The sequence below is a fragment of the Hesperophylax consimilis genome, chromosome 7 (genome assembly GCF_061612785.1).
Source record: "Hesperophylax consimilis isolate HC1 chromosome 7, BYU_Hcon_1.0, whole genome shotgun sequence".
Lineage (NCBI taxonomy): Eukaryota > Metazoa > Arthropoda > Insecta > Trichoptera > Limnephilidae > Hesperophylax > Hesperophylax consimilis.
In genome coordinates, this window is record NC_142842.1 from 6,346,795 (window position 1) to 6,358,271 (window position 11,477).

The window sequence follows — 11,477 nt, forward strand, 5'->3', positions numbered from 1 at the left end:
AATATTTGCCGCGTTTTACAACCATCAAAGTGTCAAAGCGTCTTCTTTCATTATTTTTGATATAAATTGATTGTGGAAATAATAGATTTGAGGTATCATCAGAAAGATAGTTTTATCTACATTATTTTGATGTAATTTTTATAATATTTCACCCAAGAAAAATGATGAAAATTAACTTCGTAAGATTATCATAGAAATGTCAAAATTTTTACGTCATAATGAATAATTATATTTTTAGCATTATTTATTTTTATTTGTTTCTTGTACAAAATAATATTATTAGTAACAACAATTGTGTAAACTACCGAAATCTGGAAGAATTGTTATCATATACTTATATAATGCGACACAAAAAAAATTTAAGTGGACACTTGACGTTTGATTTTGGAATTTGAGCTTTTGAACTTTTTCGTGTGAATTTCCTGGTACACCACAGGTTAATGCAAGCAAAAAAAATTAAAATGGCTCACCTTACTTTATTTGTAACTCAAATTACTGATAACGAAAAGATATATAAAAACCCAAGCTTTTTATTAGACGAATGTATTGCAAACGTTTTCGTCATTTCATACTTAAAAAAGTTTCAAAAAAAAAATTTAAATTGCATTCGGAACTTTGGTTTCAAAAAAGGTGCACATTTTAATTCTTCTGTTGTTAACTTCTACAATTGAATATAAAGCGTGGTGTTTTCTCTTTCTAACACCGTTTAAATTATATTTCCCATCATGACAGTAAGGGAGATACAATGATTTCTATGAGACCGTATGCATTGTTCCCAAAAGTTAACAAATTAGCCTGAAAAGCATGAAAACTTCTTAAGGCGATGCACTATGTCGTGTAATTTTTTAAATCGAGCCGCTATCAATAACACACCTTACGTAGATCGCGATAAGGCTTAAATTCCCGCTTAACACCATCCACCTGTTTTGATTTATGCAAGAAAAAAACATGGCCAAAAAGTGCTTTAAAAAGTTTTTCGTTCATTTTATAAATAACTTCATTCGCCACATTATACAATAAAAAACCATAACCGAAAATGGGTTCGTAAGTATGAGATTTTGAACTTTAAAGCAGTTTTCATAGGCCTTAAGCAGGAACTTTAAAACTTCTTAAGCAGGGTTTCACTGTAGATAAAACTTCTAGGGGTTTTTCATTCAAGTGTTACATATAATATGTATGTACATGTACATAATTAAAAAAAATAGTTTTCTAAACGTACTTTTATTTATAAATTACAGTCAATAATAATATCCATCTAATTACAAGAGGAGACGCATTCATTCCTACATTATTATGAACATCACATTGCAGTAGAAACTTAGACAAATAGCATTACATTATAATTAAGCACTTGTGTAGAATATGGTGAGTGGGGTGCACGGGGACCCGGGGGCGGTCAGGGGGGCTCCAGCGAAGAGGCCAGCGCTCGGACCTGCTCCAGTCCCGACAGCAGCTCTCTACACAAACACAAATAGTCATAGTCATTCTCAAAAGGAGAGCAGGCACCATTCAATTTGCACAGTTTATAATGCCTAGAATTTACTGGTCATCGCAACTATTTTTAGTATGCATTTTCATATTTAATACTCGCAGTGCTATGAGTTTTGAAATGCACATCCAACTGTTCAAAAATAATACTTAGGGCCAGTTGTTTCACAGAATTTGAACAATTCATCAAAATTAATTTGCTAAAAAAAAATAAGTTCTTTTTAAATTCTAGTATTATTTCAGTTCTGTGAAACAACTAGCCCATAAACCCGTAAAAGCAATTTTTATTTACTAAAACAATTCATCTATTTTAAAATGTCTTTTCAAACAAAAAAAAATATTTGGTTTGACTGAGTATTGCACCATCCTACCCAGGAACTAGAGTCGACAACTCTGTCAACCTCGCCAAATGCCGATTGGGTAGGACTGACATTTATTTCTTATATTAAATGCTGTAATGTCATCCAATTTCAGAGAAATGCGAATATGTCCGCATGTGTGTATGTGATTGCCACCAAAAGTTAATAGAATGCATTGTCATCGACAACGAGTGTATCTGACGAGTTTCAGCTCAATCGTATGTCGGGAAGTGGGTTAATTTCCGCATTCAAGATTTGCATTCATTCATTCCCAAAAACAAAAGTTAAATTCAAATAGATGTGTTTAAATATAAGCTAACCCCATATCGTTTGTTTCACAGTTTTTAAATGTTCCTAGTTATAAAGCCCAGATTCATTTTGGAACATTTATTATGTAATAAAGCAGTCGATGTTACCTTAACGAACTCTCTGCCGTGTTGGTGGCGTAGATCAGGGACCTGGCAACACCGCGCCGACTCCCACGCAGCTCCTCAACTTCAGCTCGGGCTGACCTCAGCTCATCCTGACAGCATTGAACAAATTGATATTAGAATGGCAGTATATATGAATTATTCTATTATTGTATACATCATAAATTCCTAGAGCTGCTTGGTAAAGAACGAACAAAGCAGCATGTTGGGTCATTTGTACACGGAGACACTTACAAGAGACTGGAGTTTTGTGCGCGTCACTCGTGAGTATCCATAAAAAAATTTTGCTAGTGTTCGTACTCAATGCGACGCGTCGATAACGGGTTTGAGGTGAGTTGCAACACTGACAGTGCTGGTAGCACGCTAAGCTAGTTGCATATGCATCTGTTACTCGTTTGACAGAAATAGCGTCCAAGCACGATTTGAATGTTAACCATGTTTATTATATAACTATAATTTACTGGAATACGTAAGAAAGGATTTTGGAAGGTCAATTTGACATCATTCTCAAAGAATGCCCCACAATTAATATATATAGGTGAACGCAAATCTTCTTTTAGATCTTTTTTTATGCTTATAATAAAGATAAAGAAGAACAATATTGTCTTCATCGCTAGTCACTTGACATCGTATTAACTCTATGGGTGCACGTGAATAAATGATAAAGTTCAGTATAATTCGGGTAGCTCCGTATACGGAAAGAGTAGCATATCAGTAGACGACTTGTGGTATATATCTCTGTGTACAAAGGGCCTTATTAAATGTACAAAACTATTGCTAATGAGTCCTCCATGATTCATGAGCCAACGGTCAACTTTGTTTTGGAAAATCATCATCACGTGTGTGATGTCAATAGATCCAAGATTAATTTTTAAGATATGTAAATTTTAAAATGGGCATTCCTAGAAAAAACCTAAATTACGATAACGTACTTTGTTCATTAAATTTAATAAACTGATCGTAGAATTATTTCCGATTTAACCTGTTTGTATAAAATCATTAATTCAATGTTTGATACCCCTGATTTATTATATGTAATCTCTTTTCATACTCCAAGCAGGTCGGTTACAAGACAGTACCTACCATATGATTGTAGCAATTCGATATCAACGTCCCAATATCACACTCCTATGCGACGGATTCAACAGCTAGGAAACAAATACTACGATGTTGTTGATATATTTAGTACATCAATTTCAATATATAAGCATACCCTATTGAAGTTTTTTTCATCAAGTAGTTGAATATTTTGATAAAGGTATTTAATTTGACTAACACAATAATTTTGTCAATTGAAACAGAAAAAAATATTTTGGATTTTTTATGTTTTTTTATTTTGACTTTATATTTATTTTTCTGCAATTGTTTTAAATAGTCGTTTCCAGCACTATTTTCGTGTATAATTTCGTAAATATTTTTTATATATATGTATGTAAAAGCCTTAATAGGCGTGAAATAAGTAAATAAATTAGGACAAAACGTAGGCTCAAATGTGTGGATGACTCAAATGAAGCCAATATTTGATCCAGAATTGAGTCAAACTGTTGGCCAAGTTAAGACAAATCTCATTTTAATGTTGACCCATGTGTGCAGAGCCATCTTAAATCTTATACTGCATACCATTTACTGAATACAAATCAGCAGTCACCTAATCTGGGTACATATCAAATAAATACACAGAAACTAGTAGGAAAATAAAGAAACTTCTCACCTGAAGCTGTTCTATCTGTAACCTGAGCGCAGCCACCAGATTGGCATCACTCCCTCCTGATGCATTCTACAACAATAGCACAAGACGAGAATATATTTGGTTCCTACCATAATGACATTTATCCACGTGAATATATTTGGTTCCTACCATAATGACATTTATCCACGAGAATATATTTGGTTCCTACCATAATGACATTTATCCACAGTATCTACCTTTCCTAACCATCACTAACTACCTGGTGTGAAATCATTTAAAAATGAAACAGAAGAAACTGGAAGATAGAGTTCTTTGTTTAGAGCTAGAACAAAATAAAAAAAAAATCTTCAATTCGCTGTTTTTCGTGGTTATGGAAAATATCATTTCTCCTCTCGTTTTCGTTGTTTCGTGATGAGCTCGAGGTACTGCGCTCTGAATTATTGTCAGGCTTTAATTTACAAAACTCGAAAATCAACTTTTAAATTTGGTGAATTATTCAAATACTGTGAAATAACCCGTCCTTAACTCTTTGTTATGCCGTATCAACTGCTGTTACGGCAAAAAGTCTATACTCACACGCGGCTGTATCAACAGTTGATACGGAAACTTTGACGGCCGATATTCCAGCGCTCTTTCGTCATAAATGTATTTCTTGCTCACTTGGACATTCGTAGAACTATCACGATGCTGACATCTACGAGAATTTCTCAAAAATAATATTGTATTTCATAAAAAAAGATCGATAATCAAGTGCACCTCTTCGCGCCTTTTAGTCCTTTAGTTTACATTTTTGTCAACATATGGCGTTAGTACTAGTATGTCATTCATAACTTTTCATAACTAAAAATGATAAGTGATCATGGTGTCCCCCTTGTGTCTATCACCTAAGTACACACACGCCGAGTGAATGGCGGGACCACATTCAAAAGATACGGTACGTCTTTGTATGAAATTTTATGTTTTTGTTTTTATAAACATCTAAGAGTGTTGACACACGAGGATTTGTTTTCATATTGTGGAGAATAATCTGTTCTGTCTATACAGTCCAATAAATCATGCCAGAATGCTATAATTTGACATTTAATTGAGTGCATAGGTATTTGAAAATATACACCGCGTACGGGTATAGATAACGGTATATAAAAAAGAATTGGACGTACCTGCTGATGGCCATGCCTCCTCTCCTCCGCCGCAGCGGCCTCCCTTTCCCTCCCCCTTCGCCGGTCCCTCTCCCTCTCCCCGCGCTCCCCTCCGGGGCCCCCACGGCTCCCTTGACTCGGCAGGAAGTCAGGCAGACGCATATTCTCTCCACCTGATCCAAAAACATTTATTTTTTAAAAATACAAACGTTCACGGGTTACGAATAACCTGACAATATGTATTTAAATTCCTACTACTACCTACTATTATTATACGCTGAAAATGGTGATTGTGGAAGGATGGAGTACTTACCTAGCTGATAAATGAACCCATGGGGTGGGAACCTGGTCAACCGACGAGTCAAAATTTTGTATTCAAACATCAATCGTAAACTACTAACTTAACCTAAATGTTAATTAGACATAAAAAAAAGTTCTCTTTACAACTTGACACATTTAACTTTGCAGGCTGCCAAAGGAGGAACTAACGAATGACCAAATTATTTTTAAAACCATTAGATTTTTATATCCACAAAATCTACACTAGCGATGCCAGTGACTGCACAATGAACCATGACAAGTTGTATATAATTTTTTTCATAAATACAATTTTTATGGAAGAATAAAAAGAATCAGTATAAAATTAACTCAATTCATTAAGTTTATCATTGCAAGTAATTGATTACTGTGTTTTCTCTAGTTTGGTTTCGGCTTTTAACTAGAAAGCGTCACATTTATTGATTTGTCGCAGATATTCTTGTTGTACTTGTCTAATATTGTACATAATGGCAGAATGTAGTGTCGTTTACATTTTAAAAAAAACAATGAGTGTATTCAAAATTAAAAATTAGTTGACAGCTGCTATTTTCAACAATTTGACGAAGGGCAAAAACAGGAAGTACATTTTGACGAAATAGCCATATAAATGTAATGTACTCATATAGAATTTCTGAACCCCCAGTGAAAAAGTCCACAAACTGCTATCAACTAGTTAAATAAATTCAAATTTAACAAACATTAGAATCACATATTCAATCTGAAATATATCACAAATAAATAAAATCTGACAAAGCACTTTTCCCCAAACAGGGTCCAAAGTTTTACTAGCTGAACAAATTGAGAGTTTGTTTACAAACAAACTAAAATTGGTATTTAACTGATATTACTTCTACGACGCGATGAAAGATAATTCAGTCATATTTATACGATGCACGCTGTAATTTTTTAAATGAACAGTTGATTTCAACTTAAATAATACCAGAAACAACTAATGAAGTGAATGATGGACGTGGTTATTCTTAGGACATAGACATATATGTACCATCTTGAACATTTCTGTAGGCCTTTTTAAGATATACAATTCCGTAGTACATTATGTTGATGTATCTCATAGGGTTTAGCCAGCGTTAACAATTTAGTGCCCGAAAATATATTTTTACAACTTGATTATAAACATAGTGAAAACCCTATCAAAATCCGCTCGGTAGTTTAGAAGAACTAAGCGCACAAACAGACAGACACGGATAGCGACTTTATTTTATACTATTTAGAGAAGATTTCAAATCATAAGAGAATGACTTCAGTCTAACCTAACCACATTTAGAGCACAGATGAATTACTAGGTGTGCTAAATCTCTTCTACCAGTATTTTGATGGAAGGTGCTCTTTGCTGCTGACCCTAACCTAACCCTGTACAAATCGAAAGTGCGCCCAATGTTGAATTTGGCAGACATCTCTGGTCTGGAACCCCAAAATACTTTTAAAAAAACTCTTGAGACTGTGCAGAAACAAATGGAAATAAAATATACATTTAGAAATGACTGAGGTTTGAGGTTTTGAGAATTCCTGAACCCCCAGTGAAAAAGTCCACAAACTGCTACTGCTATCAACTAGTTAAATAAATTCAAATTTAATAAAATTAAATATATCACAAATAAATAAAAGCTAACAAAGCACTTTTCCCCCCGAGTCCAAAGTTTCACTATCTGAACAAATAGAGTTTATTTACAAACAAACTAAAATTGGTATTGGGGCCGTTCAAGTATTACGTAAGCAGATTTATTACAATTATTTACCCCCTCTTCCCCCTTGTCACCAAAAGTAAGCAAAGCTCTTACCCCCCCTCCCCCCCCCCCATGCTTACGTAAAAATTGGTACCTATATGCATTTTTCTGTTAATGTATTCTGTTATTTTTATTGATTCATAAGCAGCACTTATAAAATAGACTTAGGATAGAGGACTTTAATGCACATAATATTCATTTAAACAAACTTTATTGACACAGTGGGAATCCCCGAATATGTATTCGGTTTTCAAACATAGACAATGTGTGGGTTGCCAATGCGTAAAAAAAAATAACTACTGCTGAGCAGTGCTGACGTAATCACTATCTCGACCCCCCACCCCCCCATGTCATCAAAAATAAGCATAGCTAAGACCCCCCTGCCCCCCTATAGTGCTTACATAATACTTGAACGGCCCCATTTAGCTGACATTACTTTTACGAAAAAATTAAAGATAATTCCTATTATCATGTCATATTTAGTTTCCTATTAGGAGAGAAAAAACCTTTCAAATTACACTTGGGACATGGAAATCAATTATTTTCACAATCTTGTAGGATTATTGCGGCCAGCAAATGGGTCAGGATGATTATGTGAGGATTAGCCGGGTTCTTTCTTTATTCTACACAGCCAAAAATACCTGGCGAATACACTCACAGGCGTTATTGGTGAAAATGAGGGTAAAGTTTCCCAATGCACGCTGTAATTTTTTAAATGAACAGTTGATATCAACTTAAATAATACCAGTAACAACTAATTAAGTGAATGATGGAAAAACATGTACAAAGGGGTTATTAGGTCCTTAGTTTAAGTTAATTAAATAATTTATGCATATTTCCTAATCTTCAAACATGCTTTGATTAAGAAAAAAGGGAACTGTAATGCATCTTTTACCATCTCCCCCGAAATAAATAGTTGTTTCTTGTAGTAATTAAGTTGAAACCTAGTGTTATTTTTAAAACTTTACCAAAAGGAGCAAATGAGCTGTGTGTAAATGGTGTAATGTAAGTACCTGAGGCAGTGGGCAGATCCAGAGGGAAGGGATGCGGGGCGGGCTGCGGGCGCTCTACGCAGTCCGTTAGGTCGAGGGCCAGGCGCGCAGGGGGCGCGGATGGCCGGAACCCCGGCCTCGTGAATGTGAAATCAGGCAGGTTGTCCAAATCTAACGGCGCCCCCGCACCCAAATAGGCCTGCTCCAGCAGCAAGTGATCCTGCACAAAGTCGGGTAGCGAGGGAAGTCCTAGAGCTGCCATGTTGTCAGAATCAACCCGGATTGTGTCACCGCGGTGGGGTGAGGATACTGGGTCGGCTCTGTGGGGAGAGGGGGCCCTGTGCGGCGAGGTGACGGGGCGAGGCTGGAGCTCCGCCTGATGCGGCGAGGCAAGCACCTTGGGCCTGGCCCCCGTCCCCTCGTAGCTATTGCTAACACTCGCGCTCACACTGGCTGACGTGCTCGGGAGCGAAAGATCTCTCTTCAAGAAGTGCTTGAAAGAAAAGGGACTCTCTTCTTTACGCACTTGATTCGCAGTTTCTGAAACAATGCAACAATCTTCATTACAAACCACACATTATATAAAATTCAAAAAGAGAATTAACTAGACGCAATACTTTTTTCGGCTCTATTTCCTTCGGGTTCTGTCACATTGTTTGTATAATTTACATTCTCGAAGCCTAGATCAGGTTTTACTGAATTGTTTCCGTTGCTTATTTCATCTTCTTCATTATCGGAATTGTCTGGAGAATTTTTATTCGAAAAACCTTTTTCTTGCGCCATAACTATACCGTTCGCATTTTTGACATTTCTCTGCGATTGTGTGTTGCCATGTGAACGTGTGCACGATAAACACAAAAGAAAATTAATAAAGATTTTTAGTGGGTGGCAGCTCCAACCCCGATCGGCGTGTCTATGTTTCGTCTATGACTAAATTTGACATTTCCGCGCGCAAATTTAAAATAGGTTTTATGGTAACTATTTTAAGTATCCCTAGTCCTATACCAATAATCATTATTATGATTAAATCAGTGCTCATAATATTTGAATTTCTCCTACTACGTATAATCTTTATCAGTGGAAAATATTGCTAGTGCAATGATGGAGGACTAACCCCACTCCAGCGCGGGTCGATAAACCGAAATAAGCCCAGCGTAGTAAGAATACGGGCAGTGGAAGTACGCAATACCGCGACCGTGCAACACCGGCACGTGTACGGTCGCCAATAGAAATATATCTCATGGAACGGAGCGCTCTCGGTATCACACTTTCTTACTGCATTCGGTTAATGTCGATTCGACTAGCGAGGAAGCGGGCTTAGCTGACAGAGGATAATCCACGCTTGAATGAGAATCCAATGCTTTGGATTGTTCGACCAACTAATTTGATCTATTTATATGTACCCACGGTCATATGTACACTCGCACTATCATAAAATATGCAGAACCGCAAAGTAAAATGTACCAACGTATCATATCTGTATTTAAGTAGGTATTATTAATTGAATTAAACCTAGCAAGTACTCAAGTCCAGATTACACAACCCCAAGAGACAAAATACTTGCATAAGCTAAAACCACATCATATTTAATTCACATGAACGCGGTAGGTACTCACACAGATGCATTTATTGAATATAACATATTTTTACACGACTTCAGAAAAGAAAATTTAAAAAAATCATTTCTGATATACATTATTATATGAACACAGACAAAACTTTTGGAATACTTAATCAAACTCGTGCGTTTATTTTTAAAAACAATCAGTAAGCGTAATAAAGACAAAATGCTGTTGTTTAGTGATGTTACGCAAGGGTATAGTAATGTATAATTATGTCAGAAGTATTCTTGTATGCACCAATACACACCGATAAGTGTGTTGTTTGGGTAAAATTAATATTATCATTAGAGGTTGTTAATAATTTGATTTATTTTTCTAAAATTAAATTGATTTGGAATCTGTGAAAACGGACTTGAAAGGTTTTACAAGTAGGCCGACAAAACACATTTTCCGTTAAAGCCGCGTTTCTAATATAAAAAAACATGAGTTTTTGCCAATGTAAAAACTTATTACTGTTAGGTACCTACTCGTTGTAATCAAAAATAGTTATTGTGGTGATAATTTTTTCATTGATTTGCGTACGAGCATTTATCAAAACAGTTTGATATCAGTTTTATTAGCTCGTTCCTTTAAATTCAATGTCAATAGGTCAGGAATATTTGCCTATATAATTTTCGTTTACATTTTTAATTAAATTCATGTTTGAGTGAAGCGATTTCGTGCTACGTTTTTAAATCAGTCAGTTAGGCAAGTTGGATTTTGAAACACTTCCTTTGTGGACGTTGTCAGAAAGTGCTATGAAAAAAATTGGTAAGTACGTTATTATCAAATAATTTTAAAAAAAACTTTTGTTGTGAGTACCTACCTACATTGATTGTTTTGTAATCAAATACAATCTGTATTCATAAGTGTACAATCCAGACCACCTTTTATACTTAACGATATAAAAGCTATTTACCGTCGCAGGTTCAATCTTCTGTTAGCTAATGCTCCTTCACTGCATACGCACGATTTTCAGCTTATAATAATGATAGTAGGAGGAATTCAAATTTTGCCAGATTATTCGTAACCTGGGAATGTTTGTCTCTTTTTTATTTAGCGAAAACTTTGATTTTGAGTTGGGAGGTCATGAGTTCAATTCCCGTCGACGACGCATGAAATTATGTTGACTCCGATAACAATATTCACAGTCATAGCTCTGCTTTCTACTGGTAGGTACTTCGAATTTTATTTTTAATTTAAGTTTTATTGTTGACTGACTCAGTGAAATTCTAATTAACTCGACCTTTTGACATTTTTAATCTGTTAATTTGTTTGTTTTGTTCCGGTTTCAAGATGGTGGCATTTTTCCATATGTGTAATCATCGTGTCTATTAATTAAGTACCTAGGTAAGCATTTGTGTACCTACTTATACGTCTTATGATTTCAGAGGAAATTTAGGTTTTGATTTAAAATAAGACAAAATTAGAAACATACTTCTTCTACTGTTCACAAAACTATTATTTTGAACATACCCGCTTAGATCGGTTCATTTTTAAAATTTAATATTGTGCATTTTGCATTAACTGCACCCTTTTTACATTAATATCGTCTTTGGAGATGCAATGTGGAGGGTCTTTTTGTGGAGAGGAAGGAATGAACATGGGTCTCTAGAAGACTCATGTTTTAGAAGGGTTCATGAGAAGATTCATGTTTTAGGAGGGGGAAACAAAGAGACGTGATTGGTTTATTTATGAAAGAGACCGTCAAATA

General features: G+C 35.4%; 1 protein-coding gene across 1 annotated transcript; it reads right to left on the bottom strand.

Annotated features, from left to right (window-relative positions):
- Positions 1–1,221: 1,221 nt before the first annotated feature.
- Positions 1,222–8,986, bottom strand: l(3)04053 (lethal (3) 04053). The gene is made up of 6 exons (XM_089633666.1): positions 8,780–8,986; positions 8,184–8,702; positions 5,129–5,280; positions 3,990–4,055; positions 2,264–2,370; positions 1,222–1,457 (listed from the first exon to the last, which is right to left on the bottom strand). Exons 1-6 carry the CDS (start codon positions 8,943–8,945, stop codon positions 1,397–1,399), a joined length of 1,071 nt encoding a protein of 356 aa, XP_089489792.1. The 5' UTR covers positions 8,946–8,986; the 3' UTR covers positions 1,222–1,396.
- Between the last annotated feature and the right edge of the window lie 2,491 nt (positions 8,987–11,477).